Source organism: Sarcophilus harrisii, chromosome 1 (assembly GCF_902635505.1).
Source record: "Sarcophilus harrisii chromosome 1, mSarHar1.11, whole genome shotgun sequence".
Lineage (NCBI taxonomy): Eukaryota > Metazoa > Chordata > Mammalia > Dasyuromorphia > Dasyuridae > Sarcophilus > Sarcophilus harrisii.
In genome coordinates, this window is record NC_045426.1 from 202,864,072 (window position 1) to 202,877,256 (window position 13,185).

General features: G+C 33.0%; 1 protein-coding gene across 11 annotated transcripts in view; it reads right to left on the reverse strand.

Annotated features, from left to right (window-relative positions):
• Positions 1-13,185, reverse strand: part of FER (FER tyrosine kinase) — a 248,539-nt gene that overhangs the window by 181,734 nt on the left and 53,620 nt on the right. For all 11 annotated transcript variants that reach the window (XM_031968671.1, XM_031968672.1, XM_031968658.1 and 8 more), the window contains 3 exons: positions 7,865-8,002; positions 7,158-7,277; positions 2,303-2,425 (listed from right to left, as the gene is read on the reverse strand). In XM_031968671.1, the coding sequence (XP_031824531.1) occupies positions 2,303-2,425; positions 7,158-7,277; positions 7,865-8,002 (381 nt within the window). The remainder of the gene's footprint in view (positions 1-2,302; positions 2,426-7,157; positions 7,278-7,864; positions 8,003-13,185) is intronic.

The window sequence follows — 13,185 nt, forward strand, 5'->3', positions numbered from 1 at the left end:
GTATGTAGCATATTTTCAATGGTAATCTAAGGCATAAGAAGTGCTATAAGGAATATCATCAAGGAAATATATGATGATAAAAGAAGATAGCCAAACAGAAAGCTTCTCTGGCTAGATAAGCAAATCAAGGAACATGAATAAGATAATATTACTTTTTTATACAAAAAGGATAAACATAAAGAATTCAGAGAAATATGGTAAGACTATATAAACTACTGGAAACTAAAGTAACTTTCATAACTTTGGAAATTTGGTACTTAAACCAAAAAAAATGCCTGAAATCACTGGAACAAAAGGTCAAAGATGAGTTTAATTGGCTCCACTGGGTACCAGTAGAGAGAAATCTCAGATTTACATTATCCTGAAATACAGCCATTCTACTCTATTTTCCAAATCAAAGAGGAAATAGGGTAAGGGAGGAAATCTCACAAATGCTCAGGAGACAGTCCATTTATTGAAAGAAAACAATCTAAATTACTGAAATATGACATACTCCAACAGCAAAACAAAAATAGTTTGTACCATCCTTCAAAAGGAAACATTTATGCAGTAAACAAATCAAATAAGGAAGTAGAAAGTAACTTAAGTAATAAATTGAAGGAATAACTTTCCAACCATTCCTTTTGAGAAAAGCAAAGATGAACAGAATTACTATAAAGCAAACATAAAAGACAAAATAAACTTTAAAAAAATAAGTTTCAGTATTTTGAAAAGGCTAGGTAAAGTGTTTGCATTCTAAAAATTTTGGTGCTTGGAGAAGCTTTTTCTGTGATTACTTTGTTATCACTAAGAAAAAGATTAGTTATAGGTTTTGGTGATCAGGATAAAGTATGATAATGAATGAAAGGGGACTAACAGGACAGTACTTAATATTTCTTTAAAACAGTACCTTAAGAAAAGGCCAATGAGAAAAAGAGCTGGATGGAACTAGAAGAGGACTCTGCTTGCCTACACTGAGCAAAAGGAGATATAAAAATTGTAAGAATCAAGTGCTTGAAAAAATATAGAATCAAGTGAGGAAATAAGGAAATAGAAGAAGAATGAACTGACTTCAGTAAGAGAAGAATGTAGAGTTAGGATGAGTGTTGTTTTAAGCTTTAAAAAAGTGAAGATACTTAGGGTTCATATCAATAGGGAGAAAAAAAGAACAAAATTTAAGCCTGAACTAGTAGTTAGAGGTTAGTGCATTATCCCAAGAAAAACAAAGTAAAGATAACAAATGCTGATTTAAAAAATTTAAAGATCCATAACAAAATTTGATAGAGGAAAAATAAATGGAGAAATCATGACTTTGAATATTAATGGATTTAATTAGCCCACAAAATTAGAAAATGGCATAGCAATGACTGGGGAAAGAATGTTTACCCATACAAGAGAAACCAATCAAAAAAACAAAAATAGACTACTTCAAGTACATAAAATAAAGGAACTTTTGCATAAGTAAAATCAATACAGTTAGAATAAGAATGGCTGTCAAATGAAGAAAAAAAATCTTTAAAAAAAAAGTATCCCTAATAAAAGTCTTATATTCAAGATGTACAGCAAATTGACACAAATATTAACATAATACAAGAGCCACTCTCCAGTAATTATTTAAAATCTTAAGAAAAACTCTAAATCAGCAAATTAAAATAAACTGGAGTTCTCATCTCACACCCATCAGATTCACAATGATAATATAGACCAAATATTCAATGGGAAGGAAGGGAGATGAAAGTTTGTATGCTAAGGCTACATGAGCACATCAGTAAAGTTTTTAATAGGTTTCTCCATTTTACAAAGAAATTTGTAAATCTGGTAAAAGTATAAAAGCAGAAAAGTGGATGCAATGTTTATTAGAATTATTTCCTGAAAGAGTGCAAAAATTTTTGTTTGTTTCATGGCCACAAGTCATCATAAGCCAAAAGTCAACATAAAGCAGGTAGAATGTGTTCAAAATGTGCTGTTTAAATAATGAAGGGAGCATATAAAGCATTCTGGAAAGATTTCTCAAAAAATAACTTAAATAAAATATAAATTGGTGATTAAAACTGTTTCATTATCTAGAACTGGATCTCAGGATCCAGTTATATTCTTTATTTTTTTAATACAGTGGACAACAGCAAGTATTATTATGAAAAGTTTCAACAACATGGACTACTTCAAAGGGAATTCCCAGAGAATCTTGGACAACATTCTGAATGTCACTGATGTAGAATATTAGCTTTTGTAGAAACCCTCATTTTCCAATAGATGACAAATAAGTACTATTGTACTATTAAAATAATTATACTTCTTAATTTTAAATTGTTTTACTACTTACTCAGACTTCTTTTCACAGGTCTTAGAAGATTCTTCAATACTCTTTTCTAGTTCCAGGACTAATTCCTCCTTATTTAAAAGCATCTGTTGTGTTTGGATCAATTCTTCTTCAACAGTTTTCAACCTAGAAAAAATAAATGTTACCCAATCAACTAATGCATGACCTATATACATGATGTGTTTATGGGTTCAATGATTGCATCTTTTGAGTAGAATCCTGCTAAAAAGGGGGTTCCTATAAGGGCTAGGCTACCTCGTATGATTGTGGAGGATGTGATTGGGAGAAGCATATGTAGCCCCCCTATTTTACGAATATCTTGTTCGTCATTAAGGCTGTGGATAATGGAGCCAGAGCATAGGAATAACATTGCTTTAAAGAAGGCGTGTGTGCAAATATGTAAGAATGCCAGGTGTGGCTGGTTTAGGCCTAATGCTACTATTATTAGGCCTAGTTGACTTGATGTGGAAAAAGCCAAGATTTTTTTGATGTCATTTTGAGTAATAGCGCAGATGGCAGTAAATAGAGTTGTAATTCCTCCTAGGCAAAGTATGATAGTTAAGGCTGTCTGGTTGTTTTGTGTAATAGGGCTAAATCGGATAAGGAGGAAGATACCTGCGACTATAGTACTAGAGTGGAGTAATGCTGATACAGGAGTAGGGCCTTCTATGGCTGAAGGTAGCCATGGGTGTAGGCCGAATCGGGCTGATTTCCCAGTTGCAGCAAGGATTAGTCCAAGAAGGACTAGTGTATGATGTTTGTTATGAAGATGTGTTGGATGTCCCAGGAATTGTTATTAATTATCAGGCATGCTATGGCTAGCATGAATCCAATGTCTCCAATTCGGTTGTATAGGACGGCTTGGAGGGCAGCGGTGTTTACATCGGTCCGTCCAAATCACCATCCGATGAGCATAAATGATATGATGCCCACACCTTCCCATCCAATGAACAGTTGAAATAGGTTGTTTGCGGATACAACGATAATTATGGTAAATAAGAAAACAATTAAGTATTTGAAAAAGCGGTGAATGTTTGGGTCGGTGTGCATATATCAAATTGAGAATTCTATAATGGATCATGTGACATATAATGCAATGGGGATAAAGATGATGGAGAAGTAGTCTAACTTAAAGCTTATTGTTAGGTTGAATGTATTTATTGAGAACCACTGTCAATTTGTAATTGTGGCTTCTTGCCCAGAGTAGATGAAGAGGGCTAAAGGGATGAGGCTAGTGAAAAAGGCTAGTTTGACTGTGTTTTTACATAATAGTGGGAAGTTGCTGGTTTTGTGCGGTAGAAGCATGTTATAGGCTAGGGGGAAAGTAAGTATAATGATGGCCAGGAGTAGGGAAGAATTTAATAAATAGTTAATTACTTTTATTTGGAATTGCACCAAAATTTTTGGTTCCTAAGACCAATAGATGACTATTATCCTTTAAAAATGAGAAAGCCATGGGGTTTAATCATGAGATCAAGAGTTAGCAAAAACTTTCTCAGGCATATAAGGGGGTTTAAACTCCTAATTTTAGATTCACAATCTAATGTTTTTATTAAACTATATTTGCAATATGTAATACCGAGAATAAATTTGGGACAGATGGAAATGATAAGTAGGGGCAGAAGGTGCAGGGCTATTAATATGTGCTCTCGGGTGAAAGTTGGTTTGATAGGGTATATGTGGTGTGTAAATTTGCCTCGTTGGGAGGTAATTAGTATATGTAATGAGTAGAGGGCTGTGATGACTGTGTTAATACCTAATAGGACGAGTGAAAAGTTAGATCAGGAGAATGAAGTTATAATTACTATGAGTTCTCCTAGAAGGTTGATGGAAGGAGGTTGGGCTAGGTTAGCTAGACTTGCCAATAATCATCAGGTGCATATTAGTGGAAGAATTATTTGGAGACCTCGAGTTAAGATAAGGGTTCGGCTGTGGATGCGTTTGTAGTTTGTGTTGGCTAGACAAAAATGTATTGAGGAAGTGAGACCGTGGGCGATTATTAGCACAGTGGCACCTATGAAGCCTATAGGAGATTGTATAAGGGCTGCAATGATTACTAATCCTATGTGGCTGACAGAGGAATATGCGATGAGTGATTTAAGATCTGTTTGTCGTAAGCAAATAGAACTTGTTATAATCATGCCTCAGAGAGATAGGATTATAAATGGGTAACATAAAGTTGATGTGGTTGGTTCTGTGAAGGCTGTGATTCGTATAATACCATAACCACCTAGCTTTAGTAGAATGGTGGCTAAAACTATAGAGCCCATGATGGAGGCCTCCACATGTGCTTTAGGCAGTCAAAGGTGAGGCCATATAGTGGTATTTTTACTATAAATGCTATTATGCAGGCATATCATAGTAAGGAGGTTGATATAGAGGTGTCTAGTGTAGGTGATACTAGTGCTATGGTAAGTATATGAAGAGAGCCTAGATTGTTGTGTAGGTATAGTAATGCTACTAGAAGAGGGAGGGAACCTACTAGTGTGTAAAAAAGGAAATATAGGCCTGCATTGAGTCGTTCGTTTTGGCTACCTCAGCGTGTGATGATGATGAGGGTAGGGATTAGGGTAGTTTCGAATAAGATATAGAATATAATTAGTTCAGATGAGGTGAAGGCTATGATCAGGGAAAGTTGGAGGATGATAAGTGTGGTTAGGTAGATTTTTTTTTCGTGTCAATGGCTCATGGGCTAGATGATTTTGGCTAGCAATGATTATTAGTGGAAGGATTCAGCATGATAGAATAAGTAGTGGGCCTGATAAGGAGTCTAGGGAGAAAGAGTTATTATAATTGTAGCCTAATTCAGAATTGTGATAGAATAGGGTTAGGCTTCAAATGCTAATAATAAAGCTGTGTGTGGTAGTATTAATTCATACTCAGGATTTTTTGGAGCACCATGTTAGGGGGAGATAAGCATGAAGGTTGATGTAAGAATTTTTAGCATTCTAGTAGATTTAGATTTTGGATATAGTCATTGCCATGGGTTGTTGAGATTTTTACTAATAGTGCGAGGCCTACGCCTGCTTCACAAGCTGAGAAGACTAGTAGAATTAAAGGGATTATAGATATTAAGAATATATGGAAGTGGGTAATTAGGAGGGTTATAAGGATGAACAGGGATAATATTATTCCTTCCAGACATAGGAGGGTAGATATTAGGTATGATCGGTAGATTAAGACCCCTGTGAGGGCTAACAGGAAGGCTACAATTAGGTTTAGGTTAATGGGGAGCATAAGGTATTCATGGGGTAGAACCATGATTTATTGAGTTGAAATCAATTATCTTAATTATATTAAAAACCTATTCATTACGGAGATAAACAATACATATATGAAGATTCTCAAATATCTGAATGCATGGTAGGCAATTTCTATGTCTACTTAGTTTCTTAAGTACACACAATTTTCCATTTCTACATATGTTTTATAGACACATAGACATAAAATAAATACATTAGAAAAATCTGTGGTAGCAAAAAATAATTACTACTAATTAAACATTTTTAATTACCATTTTGAAAGCACTTTTTGAAAGCATTTTGAAAATTTTATTGTGAATCTTCGGTAGTATAGTATTAAAGAATGCTAATTTTTAATGTATTTTTTAAAGGATCCAGTACTCCAATTCCAAATATAAAAGTTAATTATTAACTGCTTTAATGAAAGAAAGAACTAATAGCATATTAAGAAAGATTTGGCCTCTATTCAATTATGTCTCTGAGCACAAATGAAATATCTGGAATTCTTTCCTTCTAACTCTACCTTCACCTTGGAGAATCCCTAACTTCTTTCCAAAGGACAGTTTAGTTGCCATCTCTTCCTAATGAGGGTTTTCCTGATTCCCCAATTTTCAACATACTCTCTCCCTTGAAAATACTTTAATTTATGTATGTATTAATTTTTATATACTTTATATTTAGTTATATCTCCAAAAAGATGTAAGCTCTTTGAAGATAGAAGAAATTTCCTTTGGGCTTTTTTTGGGGGGAGCTTCATTTCCACCAAGTTCTAACATGGTTACTTGGATATATGTACATAATGAACATTTGTTAAACTAAATTGAATTTATTACAACTAAAGTTTAAAAAAAAATTCATACAGATTAGTATGAAATAAGAGAGAGATTAGTAGAAAAATAAGAGCAAAAATGTAATAGAAAGTGTATTTAATCAAGTGTCAGAAAATGTGAGTTATAGTCATACTCAGGTATAATTCATTCAGTGCAATTACAATTATAACTCAGCTCCAGTTAGCTATGTGAACACTGATGAAAATCATATTTGAATTTTATTTTTCTCATCTATCAAATGGAGTTAAATAAGTATTTTCAGAGTCCTCTAAAAGTTCAAATGATATATACAGATGGAAACTAGATAATACCTTCCTAGAGTTTTGGAAGACAAATTTAACAATGTTAATTAAATTTAAAAATTTAAGAGAATCATATTCCTTTTCTTCATCTAAAAAATAAAATTTTGGAACATAAAAATGATTCTTCAGATAAAAATATAGGATATTGATTTAAGGAATATTAAAGGAAAACTAAAAGTTAACTACTAAAAATTATTATTATTATGTAAAGATATGTCAAATAGAAGAATGGATATGAGTAAGAAAATAGTATATTAATAAATGTTATAATCTCAGACAAAGCTTTCATATAAAGCATCACCAAAATTAATGATAATAATGATAGTAAAAGCTTTGAATAAAAATTGGTTCATGAAGCAATTGTAATGTATTTTATAGCTTATTATATTAAAATAAGCATTTAAAATTCAATAAACCACTTAAATCTAACATAAAAATTAAGACAATTCTATTAATCTATAAATAGTTTGAATTTTTTACTTACATTATTTGCAAACTCTCTGCTGTTAAATTATTCCACATGATCTCATTAGCCTGAAGACTTTCATTTTCTTCAAGTAAAGAAGCATCAAACTCAATTTCTTGCTCCTCAATAGCTGGTGATCTAGCAAAACATGGGAAATAGTTCAGACTGCACATACTTATTCATTATATATCAAGGACAAATATACATCATGTTATGAGAGCTAGAAGGAACCACTGAAGCTACTTGTCCAAATCTCTCATTTTACAAATGAGGAAAGTGAAGCTGAGATATTAAGTGATTTGCCCACACATAAAGGTAATAGTTGAACTCAGGTTCTTGGATGCAAAATCCATTGTACTTTTTTCCATCACAGTAAACATGCAAAAATTCTTGGGACAAATCAAGAGTTCATTTGCTTTGCTCAAAGATAATATTTCCTTCTTTAGTTACCTCATATCCTCATACTGTACACATCTCTACTCAAAAGAATCCAAGATCCTTAAAAGATGTTTCTTTTTTGTCTTTGATATTCTCAAAGCCTAGCACAGTACTTTAGACATTGTATGCATATGAGTTAAATTGAACTATTTTGAGATTAAAAAAATGACTTTCAAAATAACTGAAAGTCAACATTTTTTTTTTGCTTTACTATGCTTTCACAGTTGTTCTACTATATTCAACAACCTTTTGACATAAATGCTAAAAGCACAATGAAAATCTCATACCTGTAAACATCTATGAAATTGTTGTATTCCGTGCTAGGGTCAATCTGTTCAACTGATGTCTGAATCTCTTTATGGACATTGACTATTTCCTCTGTAACAAGACTGGTAATCTGGCTGTATTCATCAAATATACTTTTTCTAAGAACAAAAATATAAATAATAAACATGTTTCAGTTTTGAAAGAGATTGAAGTAAAAACAGAATGACAAACATTAGATTTAAAGTACTAGTTGAATAAAAAACTGTTTGTGAGATTCCTAATATACTCCAAATACTTGTAGAAGTAAGTAAAAGAATTTACAATGGAAAAGAATGAAATAGATTTTGAAATCTTATGCCAATCAATGACATCAAAATGGTTCAAAAATTACTGATTATAGATGTTAAGCTAACATAAGGAAAAAATATGATGGACTAGAATAGTCAGAGGAGACCTTCAAGAGTAGACTTAGAGAAAAAAGGAAGGGTTTATTAGGCAATAGAAACAGCAAATTTGAGACTCATGGGCAAAATATTTAGAAAACAGTGAGGAAATGGAATATAAGTAGAGTAAGATATACTTAGTGGAGAATAATGAAAAAATAATGCAAAAGAGATAAATCAATGAATTATTGTTAAATATTACATTTCCATATGAAAACCAAATACTCTCTGAAATCTAGAAAAACAAAAATAATCTATCCAGTATCAGAAATTCTGGGGGATGTGATCACGGAGGAAATTTTGGCGATCTGATACATTAAGAGTTTAGAAGCCTAGGAATAGTGGAACAACAGTAGGAACAGTGAAAGTATTAGTAGGGAATACTTGTTTATTTTCTTATAAGTTGTATGAAGAGATATTCTATGGGCAGTAAAAAAAAAAAATTAAAATTAGAAAACGGCTAACCAAGGCTTAGTGCATAGAAGAAAGGGTCATAGCATGCTCTAACAAAAGTAAGGAATGTGAGCTTGTGAGTCAAGAGGCCTTCATTCTAAAATTAGCTCTGCCACCAGCCACTTGTATAGTTTTGGGCAAATTGTTTCAACTAGGTTTCAGTTTCTTCATCTATAAAATTAGGGGTGTAGACTATATACTTCTTCCTTTTAGAATCATGGACTTGCTTTTTTTGACTGACTGGTAAAGCCTACATACCCCATCTCAGAATAATGTTTTTATATTCCTAAAACAAAATACATGGGACTATGAAGGAAATCAATTATACTGAAATAGTTATTAAAAAAAATTTAAAGTATATAGTCACCAAATTATGAACATGTGGATAAGATGATTCTAATATTTCTTTTAGTTTTATGTCTCTATGGCATTCTATTGTTATCCTGTGATTCTCAATGGTTTTATGGAAATAAACTAATACTTTAGTTGAACAAGGGAAAGAGAAAGATTTAGAATCAGAACACCTCATTTCAAATCCCACTTTGCCACTTACTACCTCTGTGTCACCTTAGAATAAACTGCTTCACCTCTCTTAGACTCCTGTTCCTTACCTTTAAATTAAGGAAATTGGACTAGATGACCTAAGGCTCAACTAAGCCACCAGGTGATATCTCTTTAGGAAATATTTATGAAAAATTCACACTAATGTAGACGAGTCATATTAAAGAAAAGAGAAAGAAAGACAAAATTCAAGCAGATAATTCTGGATAAGGAACTAACATTTCTCCCCTAAATGTCCTGAAGAGGAGCTTGGAATAACTGACACTTGCACAGCAGTGGCAATAAAGCACAGAGAATGAACTGTGAAAAATACAGGCTCATATCCCTGATTGATATCTACTGACTGTATAATTAAAGGAAAGTCACTTGTAACTGGTCAGTACCCTTGGTAAGTGTCTTTGCCTATGATTTACAGTTAAAATATTAGCCCATATAAGTGGAAAACATATATATATATATATATGTATATAACTTTAAAGTTTGCAAAGACCTATGTATATAATATCTCTCAAGAATCATAACAACCCTGGGAGGCATGTATAATAGACATTACACCTACTTTATAGATTAGAAAATACAACAGAGAACTGGCTCATTCTCATGTAATTATCAAATCAGAAACTCAAGACTCCAGGTCCAGCAATACATTGATTATGCCACACTTTGGGGGAGGTCAGGTAAAATAGTGGATGGAGAAGGAAATGGCAAACCACTTCAATATTTTTGCCAAAAAAACTCCAAATTAGATCATGAAGAATCAAGACTGAAAAAACTAAATTAACAAAATGTCATACTGCTTCAATTAGGCTGTTTATTAGGAAAGTAATAAAACTTAAATGAAGTTTTTTAAATTTATTTTTATACTGTTTTCTGGTTTGAATTTTTTAAATTCTAATATATGCTGTGTTACTTAACAACTTTCTAATGGGAAGGCACTAGAAACTAGAATGTCTGATATCTAAACAATTCAAATTATCAATCTAATTATTCACCAAGATTATTAATTATTAATTAAATACTATCATAATTATGTAACATACTAAGTCACATTATGTAAAATTTATATCAAATAATTATATTTTAGTAATAGTATATAAATATATTATATAAATAATATATGTGCTAATATAATAATATTAAACAATTGTTATAATTAAATAATATGATTATGAACAATTAAATGATCTTATTATATCAAAATTAACTAGAGATGCAGTTAGCTTAAGTTTTTTAAGTGGCATAGTTTCTTTTAACAAGGAAATGTTTAACAAAATAAAAATACAATAAGGAATGGATAATATCAATTTGTGGTTTTCTAAGTCAATATGTAGCTTCAAGGATCCATTTCTACTTGAATTTGACATCACTGGTTTTTGGAAGAAGTCAAGAGGAACAAAAGATTTTCACAAAAAAAGTGACTAGCCTTTGTAAATCCTTTCAATTATTTAAAAGTTTAAAGGTGGGAAATTAAGGGAAAGAGAATTTTTTTGGGGAAAAAATGTATTTTAAGCAACCTATTAGAATACTTGACAACAGATATTCCATCATTCCCCCAACATACTAGATAATAAAAAGTGTTAATTGGTTGTTGTCCTTTATTCTCAAATAGGATCAAAATGATATCACCTATGTTAAGAGATGAGTTACAGTGTCTCATTGTGCTGATCAAACTAATACAAGCTTGGAATGTTCTGCCACAGGTCAGACACAAAATAGTCCCTATAAAGATTTGGAACGAATTCTCTAACTTGGCACATATCACATTTCTTTTGAGCTAATTCAATTCTACTTTGCTCATAGAGTACAGAACCTTCTCTGATGAGGGCAAAGCCCTCTTGAGTAGTCCTGTGCCAGTGTCTCCCATGTCATACAATCAATTGTAAAGTTCCTAAGAGAAACCTTGAAAATGTCCTTGTATCACTTTTTCTAACCACCTTGTAAAAACCTTGTCCTATGTGAGTTCTCCGTAAAAAAAAAATCTTTTTGGCAAGCATACATTTGGCATTTGAACAAGGTGGTCAGAGTTTAGTAAGTGAAATATGAATTAAGTTATAACAGATTTAAAGTCACAGTAATCATTCACTAAACTAAAACTTCATCTAATTACATTCAAAATTACAAATATATTTAAGCATTCAGAAACAATAAAACAACAGAAAATACTCAGACTCAAATGTACTCATCACTAACTTTTACCATTCACAAATCATATGAAAAGAGGTACATAATCTGCCTTGGGTATACAACTATATAAATGGCATAAGCAATTTCCTTCAGTGCCATATAAATAAAATACAGATTACAGGAGTGTTAATGTAATTGCTTAACTTTTCCATAGTTTTTGAATAAGAGTCAATAAAGATCTGTCTACATAAGTAGTTCAAATACGAAAGCAGCAATATAGCAAAAAAACTTTGAAAGATTCTCTGCAGTATCCAGAGATTATAACTCTAAATATAGTCAGAATAGCTGCCAGATATTCTAGAACAGCTTCACAAAATATCTAAACAACCAACATATGTAAAGTTTTAAAGCACTGGCCAATAAGGAACCAGCTAGTACAGGACACATGACTTCATGTGAAGGCCATTCTAATTACTCATCCATTTTTTTAGGAATTCCTTAACCTGCCTGAATTCTGATTGTGTGAACGTATGAAATAGAACAAACCAGAATTACAGAACTAGAAGTACAACTGGCCTTGGAGTCAGGAAGACTGGCTACATACAATAGTCGCGTGCAGCATGCACAAACCCTGGTAAGCTATCTCAGCAGATGAGCTAAACCAGGGTGATAGTAACCAAAGGGTCTCAATCCTATAGTGAGTTGGGAGGGATGGGGGTGCATCTACCCCAAGCACATAGACTTCTCCTGTTGGAATGGGCAGATGAGAACAATTGGTTCCAAAGACCACAGGTACAGCAGGAGCCGTGGAGCCCTTAGAGTTTGGTTTGAGCCCGAGGGCACCAAGGTCATCGACTGCATCCTGAGCCATCACCAGCTGGCTTGACTCTGTCCTGTCCCTGGAGACTCATGGCTTTAGAAGAGAGACTGAGGCTTCGTGAAGCTCTGCTGCACACTTTAATACAATTTACACACAAATGCAGACATCCCCAGACCATGTGGCAGAGCACCACAAGCCTGCACTGTCTGATCCGCCTCAGCCGGACACATGGTAACCCAACTCTAACATGGAGATCAACTGTTGGTCCTCTTCAAGAACAAAGGACAACCCCCATACCATACCATACCAAGCTGGTCACATAAGATATCTCAGTGTCCCAAGCAACTCCCTAATTCACTGACATAATCACACAAAGTGAAAGATAAGAAATGAGGTCATAGGTGGATAGAATACAAATACTCATCCAAACTTTGTCATCCCTTTACAATGTGGAAAAAAAAGAGTACTTGAAGTGGAAGGAGAACTTGGAATTAGCAGATAATCAATAGAATTCCAGCTGAACTTTAAAAAAGAAATTTATCATCCCAAAGTCTGAAAGAGTTGCGAGTGCTTTTATGATGTATCCAGAAAGGGACAAAGAGATACACTTTCTATAGAGTCATAGGCACAAAAGAGTACCATTCCACCTAGGAAACACTTTCAAGGAATAAGACCTTTGGCAACAGAGAAGAAAATTACCTGTGGATTCTAAGAACTGAAAGCTGAACTTGCAGTAAGGAAGATCCAGATAGCCCATATGAGTGTATAACTGTATGAGCAGCCACAAGGAGAACAAGAACATCAGGTCTCCATAAAACTCAAGGAATATGCTATCTTAGTCACACATATTCTCTACATTTATGTATTCTCTCTATGAAATTACTCTAGATTTTTTCTTAGTCATCACATGTATATATTTGTGGAAGATGTATATATTTGC